Source organism: Podarcis melisellensis, assembly GCF_964234715.1.
Source record: "Podarcis melisellensis genome assembly, chromosome: 10".
Taxonomy (NCBI): Eukaryota; Metazoa; Chordata; class Lepidosauria; order Squamata; family Lacertidae; genus Podarcis; species Podarcis melisellensis.
The window spans coordinates 43647816-43674780 of NC_138542.1; the positions used below are offsets into that span (position 1 = coordinate 43647816).

Below are 26965 nucleotides of genomic sequence, written 5' to 3' on the forward strand. Positions count from 1 at the left end.
AACTGTGCCTCCACATCCACCTTCTGCCCACAGATCCTTGAGCATGCTGCACGCCCTCACAATGCAACAAATTCTTCCATACTCCACCATTTGCATTGGTTGTAAAGGCAGCAGGCTAATGGGAAACCTTCTGTTTGGGCAACATCTTTGCTTCCCTACTAGGGACTCTGACAAAGGGATTTGAAAACTTAGAATCATAGAATCATAGAGTTGGAAGAGACCACAAGGGCCATCGAGTCCAACCCCCTGACAAGCAGGAAACACCATCAGAGCACTCCTGACATATGGTTGTCAAGCCTCTGCTTAAAGACCTCCAAAGAAGGAGACTCCACCACACTCCTTGGCAGCAAATTCCACTGTCAAACAGCTCTTACTGTCAGGAAGTTCTTCCTAATGTTTAGGTAGAATCTTCTTTCTTGTAGTTTGGATCCATTGCTCCGTGTCCGCATCTCTGGAGCAGCAGGAAACAACCTTTCTCCCTCCTCTATGTGACATCCTTTTATATATTTGAACATGGCTATCATATCACCCCTTAACCTCCTCTTCTCCAGGCTAAACATGCCCAGCTCCCTTAGCCGTTCCTCATAAGGCATCGTTTCCAGGCCTTTGACCATTTTGGTTGCCCTCCTCTGGACACATTCCAGTTTCTCAGTGTCCTTCTTGAACTGTGGTGCCCAGAACTGGACACAGTACTCCAGGTGAGGTCTGACCAGAGCAGAATACAGAATACTTCCCTTGATCTAGATGCTATACTCCTATTGATGCAGCCCAGAATTGCATTGGCTTTTTTTAGCTGCCGCGTCACACTGTTGGCTTATGTGGTCAACCAAGACTCCTAGATCCTTTTCACATGTACTTGATTTGCGCCACCGTGGCTTTGTCCTCTCCCACCCTTTGTATCATCACAAGCTGGGGGGAAAGGTCTGAACCACCTGGTGAGCTGATTGCCATTCACTTCAGTTGGGACGACCCAGTATAATAAATTTGAGAATCCTGGTCTAATAGGAATTCAGCACAACCCAAGCAACTTCCACCATGAAGGCTCCATGTCCAAGAACATTCATAGCTCTGCAAGACTTCCCCTGGCCTTTCACTACCCCACTCAAAGTTCCTTGCATACTTCGTCACACACTGTCAAAAGCCTTTTCACTGCTTTGAACCATCGCATCAACTGCACTCTCACTCTCCCTTGTGATTGTCCCTGGGTAGTTGATGATCCAACCAGTAAACAATTGAAGAAGGTCCCTCCACCCTCCCATGTCGTCTCCCTTCACCACAGCGCTATTGATGTGGCAGCTGCGGTGGCAGCAACTGCATCCTGTATGAGGGGAAAGAGCACGTGCAGAAAATCCCAGGCCCAGTCCCTTGCATCTCTAGTTAAAAGGCAGAGATCGGGAACCCATAGCCCTACAGATCTTGTTGGACTCCAGTCTCCATCAGCCCCAGCCAGCATGGTCAATGGTCAGGAAAGATGGGAGTTGCAGTCCACTTACATCTGGGGAGTTGCAGGAGTTGGAAGTTGTGGGAATGCAACTCAGCTTGCATTAAGGGTGATCAGATTTGCATGGAGAGATGGTAGATAGAGAGAAGTACCTCCAAACTTCCTAGACTGTCTTTCTAACCCAACTTGTACTTACATTTCCTATATTTCTCTACTGCTATTCTTGAAGATGCTTGATGGTGGGAGTTGTAGTCTACGCACATCTGGAGAGTCACAGGCTCCACACTTCTGAATGAGGAGGTTTTAAGTACATAAAAACATCCCTGCTGGATCAGGCCAGTGGATCACCTAGCCCAGCATCCTGTTCTCACAGTGGCCAACCAGATGCTCATAGGAAGATCCTGCAAACAGGACCTGAGTCCAAGAACTCTCTCTCTCCCAACAATTTCCAGCAACTGGTATTCAAAGTCATTCGGCCTCTGACAATAGAGGTAGAAGATAGGAAAGAGTCCTGAATGAGACCTCAGAGAGCTGCTGCCTGTCAGAGTGGGCAGTACTGGGTCAGATGGACAAAAAGTCCGCCTTGGTATAAGGCAGCTTTGTACCTTTCCCGTGATTGAGGTTTAAGGACATGTGTTTGGTCAACCAGTGTACGAATCTGCATTCCTCTCCGGCAGCCCTTCATCTGATAGAGGATCTAAATGCAAGCGTTCTCCTCTGACCCTTGACTGCAATCTTCTAGCCTGACATCCTGCATAACATGAATGAGTTCATTGTCCCAAGCAATATTGTGACAGGGGGGGCCTCACCTTTTCTGCATTCCAGGCCGGAGCTACAGACGCTGATCTTCTTGCTTGACAGAACAGCAGGAGTCAGGGTGACTTCTTGTTTGCTCAGAGGCATGCAAAGTGTTTGTTTCTTGCAGCAGGGTGAGGCCACAATAAAATATCGCAGGCATGTGCGGTGCGTTGTGTGCATATTTCCTCCCACCTCACTGCAGGTGCAGTTGATCTTTAGCAAGCATTTACCAGATTGGAATCTGGTCCTGACATTTCCAGGGCTTCTCTCCCCCCCCCCCCTTCACACCATCCCAACACAAATGAAATGCCCAAAATCTGTCTTTCAGTTAGCACTGTCCTGCTTACGTGTGTGTCATGCCACTTTAAAAAGTGATGGCTTCTCCCAAAGAATCCTGGGAGCTGTAGTTTGTTAAAGGTGCTGAGAGTTGTTAGAAGGCAGCAGATAGAGGCAGCCTTCAACTCAGAGAAAACTCATTACACTCTCTCTGATTCATCCTCTATTCGGATTACCTGAGCATGGTAAAGCAGCAATCAGTCAAGACATCAAAACCCTTGAATTTCCAGGCAAAAACAGAAAAGAAGCACTTTGGTGTGGTAAGCTGTTTATTAGGAAACAACCAACTATAAGTAAACAAACACAAATTGGGTGTGGATGTGTGAATAATTTAAATGTAGGTGTCGAAGAACAGCAGATCCATCCATTAAGCAAATCAGGAAATTTCTTGCCAAGAAGAAACCACTTTCGCATGTGGAATATCGCTATACTTTCTAGATAAGAAGTGATGCTGGATATCCAGCAAACAGCAGCAAACCATGAAATTGCCTGAGACGAGGGGTGCTCATGGAGTCTTATGGGGGCTTAATACTGTAAATGGATCATTCAGATATTGCAAAAGAGTTGTGGGCAATAAGTGGCTTTTTTAAACTTTTCTGATTTCTCGTGCGAAAGGTAAATCTGGGTTAAATGAGGAGGAAATGCTGATGACAACAATGTTGCATGGATGCTTCCAAAAGCACACATGCATGTGGCACATTGATCCCATTGAAAAACACCCCTCTGGAAGCAGTGGCGTAGCGTGGGGGGTGCAGGCGGGGCCGGCCGCACCGGGCGCAACATCTGGGGGTTAGGGTTAGGGGGTGCAAATCCACGGGTTTAGGGGGTGCAAATCCACGGGTTAGGGGGCGCAAATTACTTGCCTTGCCCCAGGTGCTGACAACCCACACTACGCCACTGTCTGGAAGCACCCAAGGACTCTGTGTGCGGTCAGAGGGACCCTCTTAGCTATGGCTGACTGACTGACAATACAAGGATGCCCCTGTAGTGAGATTTTATGGGGAGAAAGATTCTCTCACAGTAACCACAAGTCCACCTCTTATTGCAAAGCCTTGCAGGGAATGCAGAGGTTTTTGTCTGGAAGGCTTCCTTGCAGAGAGAATAAAAGTGAAGTGGAAAGCTAAAGGCAAAGTGGAAACAAGGATGAGGCCCTAGAGGGGTAAGAGGCAGCAGGAAAGGGCGAGGCTTGTGCACACCAGGAAATGTTTCATCTTGGACAGCTTTAAGAGGGAGTTTGACAAATGCATGGAAGATCAGGCTACCAGTGGCTGCTAATCCTGGTGGCTGTGTGCTCCTGGGTCAGAACCAGTATCTTTTAATACAAATTGCTGGGAATCAGAAGAAGGAGAGCGCTGCTGTGCTCCTGTCTTGCTCAAAGGCTTCCCAAGGCATCTCGTAGGAATCTGGCTGTCCACTGTGAGGCACAGAATGCTGGATTAGCTGTGCCTTTGGTCAGATTCAGCGGGACCTTCCTTGTGATCATGGAAGAAATGCTCTGAGACAGAATCGAAAGGAGGAGAAATGCCTCCCTGCCCGGACCTGTGTGCAACTAATTTGGTTAATTCTGAGCATTTGTGCTGGCTATTTGTTGATCCTGGTGCGGGATAAGTGGTAAGGAGCTAGTAAAGTTTGACAGGCCTGGTAAAAATGGAGGGAAACAGTACCATTTTGTTCCAAGAAAGACCCAATAATTTTAAAAAGCTGCTGTCTCTCTCGCACACAAGACTGCAATTAGATGGAGAGGAGGGAGAGGGGAAGGTAGAATAAATGAGTAACACATGTGACTCTGCAGAGCCCTGTGGTTAAGACGTCCGTGGAATGCATCATTACAGGGAAGCTGTGCTATTATATTGTCTCCACTCCCCCCTTTCTAATCTCCCACTGCATTTCTTCCTGATAACTGGCTGCTGGACCATGCCCCTGGATGAATCCTATAAACCCTGAGAACTCTGCACTGACGTAGGCTGCAGTCTTATACACACTTACCAAGGAATGAGTCCCATTGGAATCATGGGACTGCTTCCTTCAGAGTAGAAATGCATCAGATTGCACTGCTGGCAGACAACCTTGCTTGGATCTCACCAATGAGTTAGACCAGGAGGTGGGCAGATCAGCATCTACTGTCAGATCACCGAGTGATTTGCAGAAGGAAGCTGCCTTTATAGCAAGCAAGGCTATGGGTCCATCTACTTCAATTTTGTTTGCAGACTCACTAACAGGTTGTGAAGGGACTTGGTGTGGAAGCATCACCATTGTCCTAATGGTGGCACTTGGACAATGTACCCTGAGGTGTTGAGAGATCTTAACATCTGGAGTGGGCAAGCAGGTTCCAGTGAAATAGAAGATACTGATAGCCTTTTCTTAGACTGAGCGTGTCTGTCTGGGGCTTCTGTTGGGAATCCGGTTGGCCACTGTGTTAACAGAATGGTCAGCTAAATAGACCTCTGGGCTGATTCAGCTGGGCTATTCTTATGTTCTTAGGACACTAATGCATTGCATGCAGAAATTGCTCCTGATAGGAGGTGGCTTGAGCTCCAGTGGCAGTGATCCCACAAAGGGTACCCAAGGGCCCTGGACATAATAGGAATTAATATGGCAACCCTCTGCCTGTTGATGTGATGTCTTACATCAGTGTTGCCACTTTGAGTGATGCAGGTGAAAAGAAACCAGTATGACCTACTTCTTTGGGGTGAGGTGGAGGGAATATTTAGGGCTAAAGAATTAGCTAAGGTATAAGAGGCACAAGGAGAACCAAATTAGGTGTCCTTTAGTAAAACGGAATTCTGAAGAGGGCTATCAATGATTTCTCAAGAAAAGCTCAGCAGCTGCTTCTATTTCTCAGCAACGATGAGTGACTAAGAAGACATTAAAGGTTTTTCCCCCAAACAAAAATAGTCGGCCCCACTGAGAAATCCCTCGGTTAATCAGAGCTTGTTACAGAGACAGGAAAGAATGGGAAAATGAACCAACTTAATTGCAAATAAATGGTGGCTTTCTTCAGAAATGTACTGAGGCAAGGTCACTGTATTAGAAAGGATTGGGTGGGTCCCATGTTTCAAAGCATGACTTGTTCTTCTGCAGGAACCACTACAGTAATCTCATTGATCCCTCCCTCCCAACAACAAGCCTTCCTAAATGCCATGGCGTGTGGCCTGAAAACCGTCTAGCACACAGCTGATGGGGAGGCCAGCCACAACCCTGGCAACTTAGGGCCAGCTTATGAAAGCAACAGAATCAAGTGGCTATCCTTCTCCTGGACTGTCCCAACTCACTGTGCAAGAGGGAGAATTGGACTTGGTGTCCAAAAATGCAGCTACTGTATAAACAGGCACTTGGTTATACAATTCAAGAAAAGCTAGCAGTCAAAAATGGAAGTTGTTACTAGGTGAAGGCACGAAACTTGTCAATGAATCAGCTGCTTCATTAGGAAGGAAAACCCTAATCCAACACGTCCCTCCCCCCGCATCTCTCAGTGTCAGATCATGGCAATGTTCATGTTTCCTATGACTCACTGCTGCTGCCATTATCAGAGTCCATTTTACTGAAATCCTCCAGGAAAGTGGCATAGCATGACTGTGCTCTTGCAAAGTTCCTGCTATATTCAATGATGCTTTGCACCGGAGAAATTCCATGCCCTTGCTGCATGTCACTGCAGTCTCTGACTGACATATATCATTTTACTCACAGCATAGCTACAGAATAGCAAACTCTTAATATTTCCATTTTACAGACAGAGGACTGAGATACCAGAAGATTGTATGGTCTTAGGTTTTTCAAGAAACTGTTTAGCAGGCCCACTATCAGACAAATCCAGTCCCTTGTTATACCACAATCTACTGAATCCCACATCACCTCTTGGAACTGGTATTTGGAGGCATTCAGCCCAGCTCAACCTCCCCCCTGAAGTCTCAGGTTTGCCATTTGGATGCTTGTCTGGATTTGGTCCTGGATGTCCATATTCAGCAGTGGCGAGGAGACTTTTGCAGAGATATGGCCAGACTATTGACCAGAGCATGTGATAGGGAGCATGTGATTCCCATAATGATTCTGAGGGTGAGCTATGACCAATAAAGCAATCCATAAGTCTTAGGATCGAGTTACTTGAAATGCAATTTTCTTCCATATAAGCCTGATCAGGTTTTAAGATCTTCAGAAGAGGTCTTTCTTTCTGTCCCACCAACATCTGAAATATATTCAGGAGCAGTTCAAGAGAGGGACTTCTTGGTTACTGCTCCCAGGTTCTGTGACATCATGCCAAGGGAGGCCCGTATCATTCCTTCTCTGGTGACCTGTCAGCAGGCAAAAATGTTTTTATTCATTCGGGACTTTGAACTCATAGGTTTTTATGGCCATTGTAAATATGTTGCAATTGAACTTGGTTTTTTTTATCAGTTTTGCTTTAACTGATGTGCTTTACCTACCTTTTATGAATGTTTTTCATTTGTTATCATGTATTTTGAAGTGCATCTTGTTTCTGTGAGCTGTTTGGAGCACCATTTGGTGTGAAAGGCAAGACACAAATCTGAAACAGACAAATTAACAAATAAACAACACATAGCCAAATGGTAGAACAAACTGGATGAAACACGGGAGGCCCATAACTGGGTGTCCTGATGTAATACAAGGATAGGCCACTCCCTTGAATTAATTGGTTGTAGAAGGGAAAACATGCAGGCACAATATGGGTGCCTGTATATTTTCCTCTCCATGGCTGATAGCAAGTAGCAATGTTGGGTGGTGATGAGATTGTGTTAGGGCCAGGATAACCCCTGATCCAAACTGCCTCTTCTCTTGTATGCACTTAGAATAAGAAAGTTATGTTGGGAGATCCAATCTTGGCATCTCCACGTAACATCTACACATGTGATGTGCTTAAGGATGTTTTGAGGGATGTGACAAGCAAAATTCCCTTCTTGACTCTGGCATTTACCCTTTTGCTTGGAGCACAAAGCTGAGATATGAAGTTCCAGGAGATCATGGTGGAGCAGGATCTTGTGGTGAGAATAAAATGGGGGGAGAACACCATGTAGCTACCCTGAGCTCCTTAGAAGGAGGGTGGGGTAACATGTAATTTCAAAAGTGTATCTTTTCTTTTTAAAATTCTCATACCTATAAACTTTCTTTGAAGCTGTAAACACATCCAATCTAATTTTCTACACATCCCTCATTTCTCCACAAACCAGCTTTTAATTTCCTGAAAAACGAGTTGCAGTACTTACAGTGCCTCAAAAGCATTTCAGGGTAATTAAAAAGAGGATTTGCTCGCATTTGCAGAACCAAGGTGTTGATTTTGTCACTGCCATGGGTTTAAGACAAGTGCCTTTCATTTCTTGAAGATACACAGTGATTTTTTTAAAAAACAATGTTCTTTTGATTCAGCACTGGGTTTCATATGCTGCTGTCTGTCTGTTTTCTCCCCAGTAGACTTCTCTGCGTTGGAGAGACCCTTGCCGTGAGGAGCCAAGATGTTGGTACTACTGGCTGGTATTTTTGTGGTCCACATTGCCACGGTCATCATGCTCTTTGTCTCCACCATTGCCAATGTAAGTAGCAAGCAAGACTTCCCCAATGGCCGTTCCTTGGGAAACCTGGACAGGGCCTTTTGATCTCCTCCAGTCTGACACAGAATAAGGGAATAAAAGCATCAAAGACTCTCACGCTGAAGGTGTTGACCATTATTTGGAGGCAAACTCCAGAGAATAGGCCTGGAATCTATGGGGCAGAAGCAGATTTCAGGAGAATCTTCCTAACAGCAGATGCTGTTTGACAACAGACCCACAGCAGGTGGGGTAGGCAAGGCCCTTCTTTCCCTGTATTGCAGATCATACACGGAACCGGACTAAAAGGTTGCAGGTTTGATCCCCGTTAGGTGCAGCTCCATATTCCTGCATTGCAGGGGGTTGGACTAGAACTAGATGATTCTTAGAGTCCGTTCCAACTCAAAGATTCTATGCTTCTGTCTCCTTGGTTCCATCCAAGTCAACAATCTATGATAAGGGCTAATTCGGTGAGGCTAACAATAGACTTTTGTGCTGATATAGCTCCAGAAGACAAATCACTTCCAGAAAAAATGTCAGAAAATTTCCTTGAATTTTATATGGCTTAAGGTGCCTCTATTTGCATAACTGGCCCTTGAAACCTATTGCAACAAGTCACACCCTGAGAAATGGAGGGACATTATCTATTTGTCAACTGAAACAAACCAGCAATTCAAGGCTGCCTAAAGGCATGAAATGGTGGTGTTTTCACACTCCTGTCCTGAAGTGAGAAACACCCGGGCACACCCCACTCAAAAACCAGTTGAGTGAGTGGAATTAGCACATAATCGCTTTGAGGTGTTTTACCATCCCACCTGCCAGACAGTCTGCTATATAATTATACAGTATTTCCATACTTGTCTGTTTCTGGAATTAGAAAATATTCTCATGAAGTGTTTGGGCAAAGCCGAGTACAAGAGGAAGTTAAAGGGTATTATTCAATGCAGTGATTTGTAATAGAAATCTAGACTGATCCCCACCTGCCCAAACCAGAATGCTATAACCCACTCTCAACAAAATTGCAGGGTCTCTCTGATTTTTCAACTGCATTTCGAGAGAGGCAGCATAAAAGGAAACAGTTTATGTTTTTAAAAATTTTTAAAATGATAATAATTAAAAATTAAAACAAATTAATAAAACATAAAACAAGTGGAAATAACAAAAATAAACAAATTTATCTATTAAAATTTAATCCACCTTAGATAGATAGCTATATATGCTGCAATGTGTGTCAACATTTGTGATTTCTATCATATGAATGTGGGTGCAGACAAACCCAGATGCATTTTGTGGGTGTCCAAAAACACTTCAGTTCTCAGGCCCTGAATGTTGATTTGGTTTCACACTGAGCAGATTTTGGACATTCCCCTATAGCATTTACTCAGTGGCTTTCCTCACATGCAATGCTAGATCAAACTGGCTTACCGTGAAAGTGGGCTGTTGCACAATAAATGAAGCAAGGCTTAGCTCTTCCCTTGCTCCTGGAGCTGCCACACTACTAAGAGTTAAGCTATGGTTGGCATTACTTGTGAACCTGAGCTCGTGGTTAGTTAGTTTCACTCCCAAGCAAACCACAAGCTCTAACCAATATTTGTTCTCTGCTTAGAATGATTGTTTCATTATGGTACTGCTCCCTGGTGGACACAAGTAGATATGGGGAACATGGATACCTCTTGGCACAGCATGCTCTCTTCAAGCATTAAGCTTATGGTTATGGAGAACACACAAGTCCCCCTTTCCCCTGGCACTGACCTTTACAGAGGAAGCAAGAGAGGGAACCTTTGCATGTATAGACTTCCATAAGATTCGTAAGCCTAATTGCTCAAGGATCTAGAACATAGGTAGACAAACTAAGGCCCGGGGCCCGGATCCGGCCCAATTGCCTTCTAAATCTGGCCCGCAGACGGTCCAAGAATCAGTGTGCTTTCACAGGAGTAGAATGTGTCCTTTTATTTAAAATGCATCTCTGGGTTATTTGTGGGGCATAGGAATTTGTTAATTCCCCCTCCCAAAAAAATAGTCCGGCCCCCCACAAGGTCTGAGGGACAATGGACCAGCCCCCTGCTGAAAAAGTTTGCTGACCCCTGATCTAGACTGTGAGGAGCCTGCGGACATGAAAGCTCCCTTCTTCCTTCCAAATATTTGAGCTGCATGTGCTGATGTTAAGGGGAGAAGCTGCATCATAAGGCTGTGCTGACATACAGTGCAGATTCCAGAATAAGGAGTATAGCAGCTGAAGAGGGCTACTGTACTCTCATCTTCACCAAACTCTCAAAGCAGAACAGCTAAATCCACCTCAAATGTTATTACAGAACATCCCCTTTCAAAAAACAAAAGGCATGCTATTTAACTGATTGGGCTGGGACATTTTAGATGCTTCAGTTCATTCATCAGTCCTGCCTACATCCAAGACATACACAAAGTAATAGATGATTGATAGAATATCAGGAATATATGTTTGGCTTGTTGCACTAAATCCTGTTGATCTGTGTGATGATTAAAATGAATAGGTAGGGAATGGTTTGTGCCAACGCGTGTGCTCCTGCTAGCTGTATCCAGCAACTGATGCTTTCAGATCAAAGACGAAGTTGTGCCATGAATGAGAATTGTCTGCAAATCCAGTAGAACAGATTGTAAAATATATTTGCAAGTCTATTACCTGCATACATGCAGCTATCCGATACTTTAAAGATGCTAACAGTCAAAGGTTTGGTTGACTCAGATTTCCTTAGACACTCTGAAGTGTGAGCTATAATAAGCAAATGCAACATGAAAGGCCGAGCTTTTCAGGAAAGCAAGCAATCGTGCCTCTTTGCAAAAACCCACAATGACACATGGAGAATGCAGAGTTTCAAGTGCCGCATCGTAGACAGGGCTACAAAGCATCTTGTTCAAAGCTGTGCCCTACCTCCTGCCCCAAAGGGAGGTCCTTCAGTCTACCCACCCTCCCCAGGTCAACCTAAATTTGCCACAGGCTGAAGTGACATTAAATGTGGATAATTTGTCTCTTTTTTTCAAATTTGGCATTAAGTGGGCCATTTTCCTTTTCTTAGGGATGGAGGCTGATTTTAGCAGAACTCTTGGGTGGGTGCCATCCAGACCCAGTGATTTGTTCATCTGTCCATGAGGTCTAGACCAGCCTTTCCCAACTTGGTGCCCTCCAGATGTTTGGGCCTACAACTTCAATCAGCCCTTCAATCAAAGCATTGGGGGGGCACCAGGTGACATCAATAGGGAAAGGGAGAGGGGTAGCCAAGGCTGCCCTTGGCTTCAAGATGCTGGGGACAAGCTGATTTATTGTGTTTCTAGTCAAGAAATTATTACTTGCACAGCTAAAGTTGGAACTGCTTAGATATTCCTACACACTCTCTGATGTTCTTTCTAACTTATCAGCATCATTGCTTTACCAGCTAATGTTTAAGGCTGCTTAAGCAGTTCCTCTGCAGAAACTGGTTTAAGTGCCTGGAAAGAAGAGTGTCTGCGTTGGGCTTTAATAAAACAACTGCATCCTCTTCCCTTCATTTGCTGAACTAACACACTCTCACCTTCCTTGCCTTTTCAGCTGCCACATGAGCACTTTGGCTTTTAGGAGGCACACCCCAAAGGCATATTTGTGGTTAAGCAGACGACCTCTTAAGGAATTTGATTTTTGCAAATTCCAATGCAATCAGTATCTTCTGAACCGAATGTATGGACAGAAACATAGATATTCATTGGCTTTCATGCTACCCAAGTTGTTCCTCTTGGCTCAATCCTGTTCCCCAATCAAAATATGTTTTAAAATGCATGTTTGGAGGGGAAATACATTTAAATGGGATTTGTTTGTGCAGATTTCCTTTTTTAAAAAACCCCAAAAAGATTAATGCAGAAACTAGACAGAACAGACTTATGGGGGGGGATGCATAAGAAAGTGAAACAGACCAAGAACAAACACATTCTCTCATGTCTATCTGAGTGGCAGCATCTTCAACATGTGTGTGGTGGTAGATGCTTAGGACAAACCAGCATATGGGCTGGAAGTCAAGGTTTTGCCTGCAACTGCATACCCTCCAACATTTCTCCAAAGAAAATAGGGACATCCCATGCCATAAAGATAAATTTACTATTTATACCTCACACATCTTACTGGGTTGCCCCAGCCACTCTGGCCAACTTCCAACATATATAAAAACATAATAAAACATTAAATGTTTAAAAAACCTTCCCCATACAGGATTGCCCTCAGATGGCTCAGGGTTCAGATAACTCCATACCCTCCAACATTTTTCCAATGAAAATAGGGCAATACTAAGGAAAAGCGGGACGTTCTGGGATGAAATCAGAAACTGGGATAGCTTCTCTAAATCAGGGATGTCTCTGGAAAATAGGGAAACTTGAAGGATCCACTGCTGCCACCATCCCTGCTGGGTATGTGAGCAGGCCCTTACAGTCAAAGACCAAGACCTACACTTTTGGACCAGTTTTAGTACCAAAACACTTCATCTTCATCAACTTGCTGCACAGATCAAAAGAAGTGAGCCCATAAAATGAATGGACAAACTAAGCCCTATATACAGTGTGATGTCCACCTCACACCATTGGTCCATAAATAGCAGATGTGCATCATCAAACAGGTTTTCCCGGGGGCAAAATTCCCAGTATCATTTCTATTGCCATTGCAGACAGTTGTGATTACTTCAATCAAGTTACAATACTGTTGATAGTGTATTGTTGGAAAATTAGCTGCAAAGTAGAGTAATCTCCACTGTGGTCGGTCTATGTCACACACTTTAGATACCTATTTGAAAATGACCCAAAGCAGCTTGTGGACTATGAGGCAACTCGTGATCTTAATTAGACAAATGTCAGTAGCAAATAGACTGATAAGCGCAGTCTTCACAAAATAAGCAATCAAGGGGTATAAATCCTGCCCTCTAATTTCCTTTGCAATTAAGCAATCCTTGGGCATGCAGGAAGTATGTGTCATTTTAGGAATTTTGGTGAAGGATTTGAAAAGCCTATCTGAGATCAGAAAAAACAGAAATTTATATGAGGCCCTTCCATGTCTCCAGGGTGACTCAGTTGAACACGGTCTAGAGAAGACTGGTGGTTTAAATGACTTACACCCAGTCCTGAATTAGTAAGCCTGCTAACTACAAAGTAAACCCCACTGGATTTGCTGGGGCTGATTTCAGAGTTAACTTGGAGTAGCTGGTACCATTGACTTGTCATGAGAATGCAAAGGCCCTTCTGCATTCTGCTCTTGGCTGCTCAAGCTAACCTAGAGCTGCTCCTTTGCTTTAGTTTATGATGACCCCTGCTGGATAGTCCTGTCTGAGAACGGGCTGCCATTTATTTATTTTGAAAAAACAAGCCATTGGGAAACATTGAACAACAACAGGAAAGGCCTCCTGAAGCCAAAGAGATCAGGAAACCGCAGTGAGTTTTCTCAGCACTCTGTTGTTCCAGAGTTTGGCACAATTCCGGTCTCAGCGGAGATCGGAGGGAACAGACGTCTGTGGTCTGTGTACTGCCCAGAGAGAGGCTTGGGAAGATTATAGTCACTCCCAGAAAATGATTAGATTTTCAGAAGCAGTTTCTTGCCCTTTCAGCAAGGCACTGAACATGGGAAGAATGCCGGAATACCCTTATATACATCATGGGTAACCAGCTACGAGGACTGTTTAAGGGCCTTGTCAGAAGTGTGATCCAATGGGAGCCCACATCCACTGAACCATGCAGCACATCTAGAGTGATTCCAAGAGTTAGATGCCCATCTCCAGAAACGATCTGAGACATTGGTGAATCACAGCACCACCATTATCACCACCATATAAATATATGGTAAAATAAATAAATGAAGAAATAGGTCCCCAGATGCAGAGGTGGAGCTAGCTGCTGTGGCACCTGGAGTGGCACACATGCTGTGCACCTTGGGGCGGGGCTAGCCGCCCGTGGGGGCAGGGCGAGCATCCCAGGGGGGTGCGTGCAGCGATGTCACCCCCCCCTCAGGGATGACACCCAATGCCAATGCCCAAATGTATGTTTGGCTTCCAAGTAGATCTGGGTCTGAAAAAGCTGAAGACTGCCCTTCAAAGATAAACAGAACAAAAGGATCGATTTTCAGCTTGCTAGTTGCAAGAGTTCCCCAATAGCCACCACGGGCAAAAGCAAGTCATAAGGAGCACTTAAGCAACAGCCTCTGAAAAAGGTCATCCACCCGTCACCTTTTCAAAATCACACACATCCGCCAACAGATTACAGAATGGCACGTCTCATGGATTCAGATCATAACCCTCATGCTGCGGCATAATTTCCAGATACTTCTTTATTATTTATGCATTTATTTAAAATATTTATATACTGCTTTTCTATTAAATTATCCCAAGGGGCTTTCAATAAAAAATTCATCGCAGAACAATAACAATCCATCACAAATAATAAAAACTTCTGTCCAAGCTGGCATCATACAGATGATTCATTTGGAGGACTGCTCATGAGATGTGCCAAATGATCTTCTCAGAGCTTCTGAGTAATCATTCATAGAGTGGGGGGGGGTGCATAGTCTCTGGTCATCTACAGATGTTGCTGTATTTCATCTCCCATCTTTCCTGATCATTGGCTATTTTGGCTGGGACGGATGATGGGAGTTGGAGTCCAACAATATTTCCCAAGCCTTTTTGAATCTCACACCAATCAGCTGAAAGCCACATCTTACTTTTCCTTCTAGCAAAGTATATGGCTACATCTCCATCATTTCTGACCCACGGAACTCTGCTTTTTATTATTATTTTCCTGTTTGTTTGCTACTATATTCAAAATTTCAATTCTGCTCATATTATTAACTCTACTTTTGTGATATTTTTGTGTGCTCACATCAGTATTTGAGCAGAATGTACCTAGGGGTTGGGTAGGTTGGTGGCCACCAAGGGCACAGGTGCAAGGAGGAGTGCAAAAATTGCACCTCTCCACTCTGGCTCAGCACTCCCTGGCATGCTTCTTTGGGTGGCTGGGTGAGGTATGCAGGCTCCTCAGGGCATCTTGGTGGAGGAATTGGGTCACTGGCATGGGTCATGCAGTAGCTGCGTGAGGTCTCTTCCCCAGTTGACCAGTGGTGCTATTAGAATTGTGAGTGGAGTGCCCAGTGGAGCTTGGAGGGAAGAAATATGAAGAGAGCAGGTGAGAGTTACAGGAGGAGGAAAAGGGGAGGGAGGGGGCAGAAGGGAAATCAGTGAGTGGTGTGAGGGAGGCAGACAGGCAGATAGATGGACCAATTGAAGAGGAGGAGGAGGAGGGGAGGTGGAGTAGAGCACACCTGACCTCAACGGCTGTGGATGAAGTCGCTAGTGGAGTGTGAAAGGTGGAAAAAAGCAAACTTTCTGGTCCATGATCTCTCCTGGCTTCAGAGGTGCTGATGCAGCTCCTCGCCAAGTATGCAAGGGAGCCTAGGTACACCTCTGAATCTGAGTGAATGATTCCTCCGCCCCTGTCACAAACACCTCCAAGTTTGTAGTTTGAATGAGCAAAAGTTCATACATGTATGCACATTTCCCATGTTTTACACTGATGTCAGATTTCTGGCAGTATAACTGAGAAATCTTTTTGTTGCAAAAAAAACAAAAAAGAGGCAACTATTTTTGGATATAATAATAATATAAATCACAATACCTTGTGAATGGTGACACTTCTAGAAAGGCATTGCTGAACTCACTGATGTTTTCCTTTCTAGAGTTAACCTGGCAAACTGCTTTTCTTGAAGGGAGGCAATAAAAAAAAATCACATCTTTTCTGTTTTGCTTTTAGGTCTGGATGGCAGGTGAGAGTATGGGCAAAACAAACTCCTCAGGCCTGTGGCTGCAGTGTATAAACGGAGTTTGCGGGGATCTTCGTTTTGAAGAAGACGACCTCAGTAAGGGTCCATTTACTTTCATCTGAGTAATGTGCACTGTTTAAAACAACAGTCATGTATTTTGACAAGGATTGTGACTTCAGGCTCACACCTTTTTCTCTCTCTTCCGTGTGTCACTAGATGCACTCAAGGCAGTGCAAGCCTTCATGATCCTCGCCATCATCTTTTCCTTTGTCTCCCTGGTCATGTTTGTGGTGCAGCTCTTCACGATGGAGAAAGGAAAGCGCTTCTACATGACGGGAGCCATCATGCTGGTTTGCTGTAAGTGAGGCACATGCAGAAGGTGCTGCTTTGTTTTGCTATGCTCTCACAGGAATTGTGAATTATTTCCCATGGGCTCAAGTTGGTTACAATTAGGGAAGCTTGAGGAATTTGTTCTTCGGGAATTTTGACCTGATCTATGTCCTCTTTTGCCTTGGGGTACAGGGTCCAATATTAAATTGCTGGCCATACATTTGAACCGGTGAAGTTTCCCCTGTATTTCAAACTAGAAAAAGCTTAATCTATGGAATTTCTGCCTGCATAAAAACCCTTCTTTCCCCCAGTGCCAACCCTAAACCCAAAACGTGACTACAATCTTGTACTCATCTACTTGGGAATAAGCACAATTAAAACACAAAGAGACTTACTCCTGATGTGGATGAAAACTAATCTTTCATTACAATAAAAATGTTATGACATTACTTTACTCAAGTCTTTTTTAAATGAGGCGATTCAGGTTGCTTTGGCTCCCAAACTGGCTGGCTAAATATTTCTTCACAAAGCTCCCTAGAATGTGAAATTAAATCTTTGGGCTTCTGTTGACTGCAAAAAAAAAAAAAAAAAAGGAATACCATTGTTCTGTCTGTTAACTATGCAGTATATTCTTAACAAGTGCCTTGGCTTTAGCTTCTGCATAGCAAGAGACACGTCCAAGCCTCTTTGCAAAGTTTTCACCTTTGCATTTGCCATGCCACAGGGAACAACTTAATATCCACCCACACTTACTGTGTGCTGGTATTTCCAGGAAATAACTTCTAGGGAGTACAGTACCTGATCTTAGATTAATCCACAACAGTGTATCCTGTCTTGCTGGGGGGAAAGGAAGTGCAAACTACAAAGATTCTAAGAACTAGAAAATTATTCAGTAGTAGGAAAAGTGAAATAAAAGGGGAAAGGAAAACCTCAGGTATTCCTATCTCCTGCTGACTAAACAACTGACACATAAATCAGAGCACCTACTTCACTACTTAGCTAAAAGTATTGCAAGCCAGGAGCACTCATTCTGGCTCATTTCACAGAAATCAGTTAGAAGGGTACATGCCCATTTTGCCTCCTAACTTTCTTTCTAGGAAGTCTAGAGACTTACTTTTTGTATTAAATGAAAACTCAGAACCTGGGCTCCCTTACTGGCTGTGTGCCCCCTGTACATGCCTCTCCAAGTAAATAACTGAGATAATCAAGGGGCAGGGGGTGCTATTCATGATGATCTTTGGGCTAGAAGCAGAATTCATGTTGAAAAAGAGTCACTTGTGATCAATTTGGATGGACCAAAGGTTTATTCTTTCTTTCCCTCCTCAGGGCTGTTCATTCTGATCTCCGTCTCCATCTACACGGCCCGATTTCCACAATACTTCAAAAGCAGTCTAGACCACCACGGCTACTCCTTCATACTTGCCTGGATCTGCTTCTGCTTCAGTTTCATCGTTGGGATTCTGTATCTTGTGCTCAGAAAGAAATGAGGGGAGCAGGGGAGAAACTGGGAGGGCGGATTGGAAATATGGGGGGCTTGTGGGAGGGATGCGAAGTTGCTTTGCTATGAGAACTGTTTGCCCAAAGACATGAATTCATACACTGCCCAATCACAGAAATCAATCAGGGAGAGAGGGAGAGAGATTGAGCAGTAGACTTTCCACTGTCACGGATCCTGACACCAGGAATGTGCTTGAAGAACCAAATAGCCAGATCTTATCTCTTTTCTCAGAAACTAACATGTGCATCCCATCTTAAAGGACCTTGACGTTCTGCCTCACTTCAGAAAATCTGGAAAAGTTATAAGGTGCAGCTTTCTTCCTTAAATTTTAGCAGCTATGATATGCTTCCCAGTGATTTCCATTGGGGAGAACATTCCCACTCAATCTAGAAGGTGTAGTGCTGGGACAAGGGCTGAGCATGTCAGGGACGCTGGGGCAGAACCCTGCCTCCCTTTTCTTGACATGCAAACACACACAACGTAGGCATGCCTTGACTGACATAAAGCCAAATTCCAGCATTAAAACCACTGCAAGCCACTTTTTTTTTTAAAGACACTTCCATCACCATCTCATTTCCCCAGGAACAGACTTGCTGCTGCTGAGGAGATCTGAGGGGAAACAACCAGCAGGGAATGAAAAGAGGGGTGAATGTGGGTGGCAGAAGGTGAGACGGGGGAGAGGAAGGCAGGCAAGGACCTTAATTATGTGGAATAGAGTTATTAGGGCTCTGATGAATGTCATTAGAGTGTGACTTTCCATTAGAGCCCACTGTGTTACCTATTTAACGCAGCTGCACTAGGAAGATCAGATGGAGCCCCCATGTTGCCACCAAATGGTTAGGTCTGTGATGTGTGTATTTGACAAGCAGTAAGTTTGGAAGGTCTGCTTGCAGTCAGATCTTTTGAGGCATTCAACTTAGGCTCATGGGACCAAGCACCAAATTGGATTTTTTTTTTCCATCTATAGGCAATAGGCAACTTTCTCTTGGTTGTCACATAGAATAGGGTTGGGGGTTATTTTTTAGAATAGGGTTTTATAATATCAGACTTGCCTTGGCACTATAATGTATACCTTAAACTAACTATCACCCGTTTATTTGTTTGCTGCTTTTCTGTGGTTAACCACGCCCACAGCAGCAGACCTTATATCCCACAAGAAGTTGCATATGACTTAGAGCAGTGCTCCAGACACAGGATTCTGCGTAGCTGAATGGAATCAGAGAAGGGCCTTCTCTCTGTTGTGTTGGTTTTAATTCCTCACTCCCCCCCCCATGCCATCATCTCATATAACATCTCCCAGGGCATGAGAAGTAGTTCAGCTAATTAAATGTTGCAAACCGAAGGCCAAGCAGGAAATGGAAAGAATTATTATGTCATCGTGACTCTCTGCATCAGGGTTTTCAACCCTTTTGGTCTTGCCATTTAGATCACTTAGGATAATGTGTGGAAACTATGAACGTTAAGAGGCTGTCGCTCTCACTGCCTTGCTCCACTCCAGTCATGTGAAACGGGGAGAGACAAATTCAAGGCTGCAAGTTTAGTATCAACAGTATTTTTCTTCTTTCTTTTGTTACATTCCCCCCCCCCATGTACAACTTTTGTAATTTGGTGGCTACATCCTTCTATTGTACTTGCTGTTTCTTGACGTTTGTTTCGTGTGTGGTCTTTGTAAATATTTTGATACAACCATTCCTAACTGTAGGGATACATTAAAGACAAAAATGACAATAATCCAGTTCCCGTTATCAGAAACAAAGAGTCTTGCTGGAATTGATTTCTTTCTCCCATGTATGAATGTTGTTGTTTTCCCCTGGCTGCATCAAGTTTGATTTCAAATATGGGCTGGCTGACTATCTGCGGTGGCACGACCACATGGCTGGGTAATTCAGAGGACTGATGTCAGGAGATAGCAGAATATAAAGGCTAAACCACATGTAGGGTACAGTGGTACCTCGGTTTACAAACTTAATCTGCTCCGGAGTTCCGTTCTTAAACCGAAACCATTCTTAAACAGAGGTGTGCTTTCCCTAATGAGGCCTCCTCCCACTGTTGCCCTTCCACCATTCAGATTCCATTATTAGACCTAGCTAAAGTTCTCAAACCGGGACACTACTTCCTGTTTTGTGAAGTTCATAAACCAAATCGTTCTTAAGCAGGACTGTTCTTAAACCGAGGTATCACTGTATCACTTAAACCGAGGCAACTACACTGTAACCCACAGGTCAGTGGTGCTGGTAGTGGGGGAGAAACCACAGATCTTTTGTGCAGCATGGAGAATTTCAGGCTTCTAGTCCTTGTGGCTTTGAGGAGAAGTTTAAAATACATTGTGAGAGTATGCCAAAAGCTACAAACCAAAGCAAAAGCAAAACCAATGTACTGTGTTTTTCAAAACTAATCATTTCAAAGCCTACCTCGTGATACTGGTGGACCAAAATCTCCTCAAGATATTTGGGGCCTGTAATGCTACACTTTCAGTCTCCCCACACATGTTTTTGAGGGCCCAGATTTCATGAGTCCCAAGCTTAATGGCTTCAAAGTATTGTGTTGTTAAATAAGAGGTTTCACTCTTGTTTTGTAACACAATGCCTACAATTATGTTGATGTAGCAGTTAAGATAAGGAGGTGTTAACCACTCCTTGGTTTTCTATTCAAAACTCCAGGAGGTTTGTTGCTGTCTGTAAGGTAAAAAAGGTAAAGGACCCCTGGATGGTTAAGTCCAGTCAAAGGTGACTATGGGGGAGTTGTTGAAGACAGCTTTCTGGGTCATGTGGCCAGCTTAACTAAACTGCTTCTGGCACAACGGAACACTGTGACGGAAGCCAGACTGCACGGAAACGCTGTTTACCTTCCTGCCGCAGCAGTACCTGTTCATCTATTTGCACTGGTGTGCTTTTGAACTGCTAGGTTGGCCGGAGCTGGGGCAGAGCAACGGGAGCTCATACCGTCACGGGGATTCAAACCGCCAACCTTCTGATCAGCAAAGCCCAAGAGGCTCAGTGGTTTAGATCACAGTGCCACCCGCGTCCCACGCTGCCTATAAGGCCTAGAAGAACCAGTGTGCCCTTAAATAATTCAAATGAATTTCATTTTTGGATTATTAAGAGGAGAACAAAAGTCAAATATGGAAAACTGCTGCTTGTGAACCACACCCAAGGTATGGGATTTATTGTTTTGGGCAACAGGGAGAAATCACGTTGGCTATAATTATGAAGGTAACACTTAGTGTTATAAGCAAAAATAGCCTCTAGCATTGTTTTGTAAAGGCTTGTGCAAGAATTAGCTGATGAATTCACACAGTTCTATAATCAGCAGGTTCTCATGTTTCCAAGGCACAGGAGTTTGCACAAATGGAAGAATGGCTTTGAATTTGCTTCCAAGCTTTCTGAAGGGAACTCAGGCAGCATTCCAGGTTAGGTGTGAAACAGCAGGAGACATCTTCTGCTTCCATATGGGCACTTTTCAATACAACCCACTCAATACCACTGCATGGATCTCCCCTGCCCCACCCACATGCAAAAAAGGGTTAAATTGCAAAATCTCATATTCATAATTATAAGGGGTGGTTAATTCTTGGCCCCAAGTGCTCATAGCTCCAACTCTCAAGCTCTTCCCATTGTCCTCAACCCCATCTCCACCTCTTTGCCAACTACCTTGGCAAAAACACTACCTTCTGCACCCCCTGAGCGCTGCGTGTTGAAGCATGTGGTGAAATTTCTTGGTTTCTTGGAGAATGAAAGCAACAACACATTCTCAACTGGTTTAAGTGCATACCATTGTATAGATCTCTCCTATGCGATTGGTGCAGACTATCAAATTTGGCAGATCCAGTTCTGGGCAAGGCAATCTGCTCTCATCCACAAAGGTACAGTAATAATAGTAATAATAATTTATTTCTACCCCACCCATCTGGCTGGGTCTCTCCAGCCGCTCTGGGCGGCTTCCAGCAAAAGATTGAAAATATATTAAAATATCAGTCATTAAAAACTTCCCTAAACAGGGCTGCCTTCAGATGTCTTCTAAATGTCATATAGTTGTTTATTTCCTTGACATCTGATGGGAAAGCATTCCACAGGGCGGGCGCCACTACCAAGAAGGCCCTCTGCCTGGTTGTCTGTAACTAGACCTCTGTGTCGGGATTGAACGATGGGGGTGGAGATGCTCCTTCAGGTATATAGGAATGTATTTTAGTGGAGATTTATGATCTGTGGCTTCCTCAGCAGGACAGAAGGAAACAGAGAAGGAGACAGGCATGCCTCATCAAAGATATATACACAATTAGCACTAGAAGGCTGGGACAGGTTTTGGAACAGAATTTGTTAAGAAGACAAGCTCAGGGTGGTAATAGGAAATATTGAAAACATGGGACAAGTCCAGTGAAAGAATAGTGCCTCCAAGTCTGTGTAAAGTCCTCACAGTATGTTTAGTAACAACCAGTCACTCTCAGTGGTCAACTAATTGGTGGCTTGGGGTAGCGAGGAGTAGCAGTGAGAGTTTTCCTTAAGGTCATGTGGGCAACATCTGGCTAAAGCTGTCAGTAGTGAGGCTTCTGAATTTCATTGGGAGCCACCTTACTAGTAGCGGTCTCTGGACAGGACTTTGGGGCACAGATTCATTGCCCTACTCTGCGCCCTAATGAGCAGGAGGACTCCAAATGCAGCAAGGCTGACTTACCACATGTTGAAGTAAGTGCCATCTAAAGAGGGGTGGACTGAGGTGTAAGGCCATTAAGTACTAAAATTACCTAAGTGCACCACACTAAACCCTACCTTTCCCTCTGATCAGAGCTGCTATCCTGCATTCATGATGTTTAAAGAGAGAGAGCTGTTGAGATCAGAAGAAACCTTATGGGAGCTGCCCTCAGAATGAAAGTTTAAATCTAAAAACACACCATACATTTAAAGCACAATTAAATCACATGGCATCCCCCAAAGAATCCCGAGGACCGTAAGGATGATCTGTAGCTCTGTGAGTAGTATAGTCCCCAGGCAGGTATTCCAGCTTGGGAAAATGCACACAGAGTACTTGTGTTGGAGACACATTTCCTCTTGCCAGGCAATGATTCTAATCTTCTTAAAATTATCATGGGCTACAACCTGTAAGCAAACTCACTAGTCATTTTGTTTGGCTACGTAAAGGACTCCATCCTCTGAGAAGTCATGGAAATAGCCTATGTATTAATAGCTGCACATAGGACAATTTGCTCCTCCTGGAAAAAAATACCAAGCCCCTACATTGGACAAGTGGGTTATGAGTATATGGGATTTAGTAAATATGGATGAACTAACTAATATAATCAGGGCAAGCGAGAGTTGACAAGCTAATATCTATCTACTAAAAAATGGAGTATGTTTGTGATGTATTGGTGCAATAATACACAAGAAGATCTCCAACCACATATACTGGTAGAAATCTCGTAAATACCAGCATCGGAATATATAACAATTATTTATGAACGAGGAATGTATAAAGACTCCCTCTAATTTTTGTTCCTATTTATTTATTAAAGTTCCTTGTTTTTGTTGTTTTAGATACCTATGCATGTGCATATGGATGTAAATTCTCTTCTGCTTCATTTTAATGTTAGTATCTAATTTTGAAGCTTGCTGCATTAGTTGTATAATCAGCATAATCATTAAAAAAATGACCATAAGAAAAGAACTCACCTTCCTAAGGGAAATGATCTTCCAGTGTACCCTATGTTTATATGTACTAATCACATTCTCAGTCTGTTTGTTGCCTAAGTTCTTGCTAAGCAACATGGTCACCAGCTGCATGTTGCATGTATGTAGTTCAGAATGAAGATGGGGATATCAAATGTCTGGATGCTTCCTCCAGGAAAGGCCCCTCCATGCACCTTCAAAACTACTACATCAGATGGGATGCAGTGCTACAGTCTTCTCCCTCACATGCTAGCTTTGTATCTTCAGAGTGGTTTTGTGTTTCTTAATGTGGGAAAGCATTCAGATAGCGGATTCCATAGCTGCAGTCTCAGTTGGTACAATCCATCACATGAAGCTGCTGATAATCTAGACAGGCTCTGACAATCCAGTTCTAAGCATGTTTATTGCGGTGGGACTGATTTCAAAACAAGCATGCTTCATTTCTAAAATGCCGTGGCACCTTACTTTAAAACACTGGTCTTCAGCTGGTAGGTCTGGACCCGCTAGAGCAGAGCTTCCAAACTGTGTGTCATGACATGTTAGTGTGTCTGCTGCAGTGTGTAGGTGTGTCACATGAATGCTCCCTGTGCTCCTTCCAGGGCTGGAAAGGGTTAGTTTAACCTCTGGTTTGCTAGTAAAACTGAATTACTGTGTTGCGAAATGATGCACGTCTAAGAAGTGTGTCACCAACATGCAAAGTCTAGAAAGCTCTGCACCAGAGGATCCAAGCCCTGATCCGAGGTGGGTTGTAGAGGAGCACCATACAAATATATGGTAAAAGATTAAGAAACAGGTCCCCAAATGCATGTTTAGGTTAAAAACGAGACAGAGATCTGGAAAGGATATATATACCTGCATTGAATTATTTTTGTATATTATGGCCCAGCCACTACAGGAATTGCATAGTGAAGCAGGGATCCTGAAGATTTAATAATTTCTGACCTACAATTTCCAAATCAGCGTTCCTCCTTCAAGTGCATCAGGGCAGGATCTGTGCTCTGTTGTTTTCACACAATGCCACTAGAGGTCAGGGGAAGACTAGCAATCGTTTTTACCACTGATCAGTAACGTTCTGGTTTGGATTTGGCAGGTAGAAGCCAAGGAGCTCTGCCTTGACTGCCAATTACTGTAGAAACTGGCAACCCGTACTTCCTTCTGCAGTCATGTCCAAGGCTGCACATGCTTTGCTAGTGACCTTGAAAATGAAGGAACCTGTGTGGCTGTTGCACCAGAGACTGCTTTGTGGGAGGCAGAATTGGAGGGTGTCCTCCAAATTTCCAGCAAAAGCACTCAAAGCATACTAGAAGTCTTCAGAACATCCTCCCAGGTCTTCCATGCAAATGCTGAAGCACCACATCTTCAGATACAAGGCAAGCACGTCAGAGTGAACAGAACCACATGGGAAAGAAGGAAGAAGGAAAGAAGGAAAGAAGGAAGATACTACCTTCTTATATCTAACCAGCAGGAATACAATTGACAAGAGGCTGAGAAGTCAAGAGCTGCTTTAGTTTTAGTGTTGGTGCGCATGCATTTCATGAGGTAACTGTGATTGATCAACCCAAATAACCCAGAGCTCTTCATACATGCCTAGGAATAATGATTCCTTATATTTTGAACACTTTAAGGCTGGTTTTGTAACCCCACATGAAAAAGACAGTAAAGGTCTAGTGATTACATCAAAAAATTAGCAGTATTAGTAGTAGAAGTAGGCCCCAGTTCCAAAATGCAGAGAATGGCTGGACATGCATAGCCTCAAACAGGTTGAGGCGAAAAACTGGGGTGCCGTTTTCCAGGATCCAAAATGGCTGCCATGCTCTTGTGCAAATAATAATAATAATAATAATAATAATAATAATAATAGGATGCCCCTGTTTTCCTGGCACAGTTGAGGGGTATGGCCAAGGCTTCCACTGGCAAGACACCCAAGGTCAACTATTAACCTGGCTTCCGGAGAGAATATTACAGAAAATGTTAAGAATAGCTGAGAGAGCCATTCTAGTATTGTGCCCATCATGATGGTCACTGGGTATTTTGGGGCCAGTCACTTTCTTTCAGCCTAACGTATCTCACAGGGGTTGCTATGACGATAAAAGGCGGGAAGAGCAGCATGTACACTATCTTGAGCTCCTTGGAGGCAAGGTGGAATAGACATTTAATACAAACATACACAAACCCACTCTCTTTCCTCCATCTCCTTTATCATCCACAGAGAAAATGGCCCCTTCTCTTTCTTTCTTCCATCCTGCCTCTTCTCTTATACCAGGATGAAAAAGGGGGAGACATAGAACAAGCAGCAGCAGCTGCCGGCCCTCCCCCCTGCCCCACGCTTAAGCCTAGGAAGAAAGAGGGTGAGTATTGTGAAACATTCATTGTTCAAATGCCACTCTGTCTTCTGGCGAAAGAAATATAATGGCACACCTAGCACCTAACCTGTTACATTGTTTTATACACACACACACATCCCACCGCTGCCCCCTACTGCCATCTCTTTCATTCCTTCACGTCCCTCTGCCCCTCCAAAAAAGATTCAAATATTCACTGTACAAAAGCCAGCACCTATGATTAGACTATCTCGATAAGCCACTCTGGCTGCGGTCCATTCAGCCCACAATTACATGCACTTAAATCCCACTCATTCCAATGGGAGTTGGAATGTGAATAGCTGTGGGCTGGATTACATTCCTCCTGTTTTCATCAAAATGATGAGCAATCAGTGAAGCCAATGGCAGTTATGGGGACATGGTGCAACCAAACACCAGATTGATGAGTCAGGCGCTGCAATTGAAGTGCCCACATTTGGCAAATGAAAGAATCCCAGAATGTGCCCTTTTAAAGGATGCAGCCACGATTCAAAAATACTTTATTCCCCCCCCCCCCAAAAAAAACCACCTCCACTTCACATGGCCCAGGAAAAATCTGCAGTTATTCTGCAGTAGTCTATGTTGGATATTTACTGTGAGGTGGAAGCCCGGTGGCAAAAACGACATTGAAATCACAAAGGGAAACAGCATCATTTTGAAGTATTCATTACTTCTTCGTGACCCATTTGCCAGTGATCAAAACAAAGAAAAATTGTTATTTTTAGTGTTCCTTAAGGGTCTAAATGAGCATTTTACAGAGAGGCAAGTCATGTGAGCTGCTGAATTGGTAGCATGCTAGTCTGTTGCAGTTGCCAATGGAAACCTTTGATACATTTACAGTACCCAGAACCCTTTTCCTCCGGTTAGGAAAGTGAAATGCTTTTTTAAAATGAAACTGCAAATTGCACTTTTGCAATTCCATCTTGAAAGCTTGCAAATGACAGCCGGGATTAAAATTACAAGCAGAATTTCAAAAAGCCTGACAATGTGTCGATTCACGACCTTCTGGCAGCTACATCCGCTTCTTCAGCCCCTCGATGTCCCTGTGGCGACTGAGAGGAGCCACTGCCAGCCAAACGGGTGTGTGGCCTCCCCCCCACCCTTCTCACTTCCCTCAGTGAAATTCTCTGCTCTGTTATCTACCGCCTCTAAAGTCATCTCAGTGGGCTGACTTTATCCTCACATCTTCACATCAATGGATTTATCTTCATCA

General features: G+C 43.9%; 2 protein-coding genes across 5 annotated transcripts in view; one reads left to right on the plus strand and one right to left on the minus strand.

Moving 5' to 3' along the window:
- Positions 1-19488, plus strand: part of EMP1 (epithelial membrane protein 1) — a 31235-nt gene extending 11747 nt beyond the window's left edge. Inside the window, exons 2-5 of one of the 2 annotated variants that reach the window (XM_081928621.1) lie at positions 8000-8118; positions 15895-16000; positions 16121-16261; positions 17561-19488. In XM_081928621.1, the coding sequence (XP_081784747.1) occupies positions 8041-8118; positions 15895-16000; positions 16121-16261; positions 17561-17721 (486 nt within the window). In that variant the 5' untranslated portion in view covers positions 8000-8040 and the 3' untranslated portion in view covers positions 17722-19488. Of the gene's footprint in view, positions 1-7996; positions 8119-15894; positions 16001-16120; positions 16262-17560 lie in introns of both variants that reach the window. The other variant, XM_081928620.1, reaches the window with a different exon arrangement.
- GSG1 (germ cell associated 1) overlaps positions 1-26965 on the minus strand; it is a 108056-nt gene that overhangs the window by 64162 nt on the left and 16929 nt on the right. The window contains exon 2 of one of the 3 annotated variants that reach the window (XM_081928597.1): positions 6997-7097. The exons of the other annotated variants lie outside the window; for them this stretch is intronic. The gene's annotated coding sequence lies outside the window, so the exon portion shown is untranslated. The remainder of the gene's footprint in view (positions 1-6996; positions 7098-26965) is intronic. 3 annotated transcript variants of the gene reach the window in all.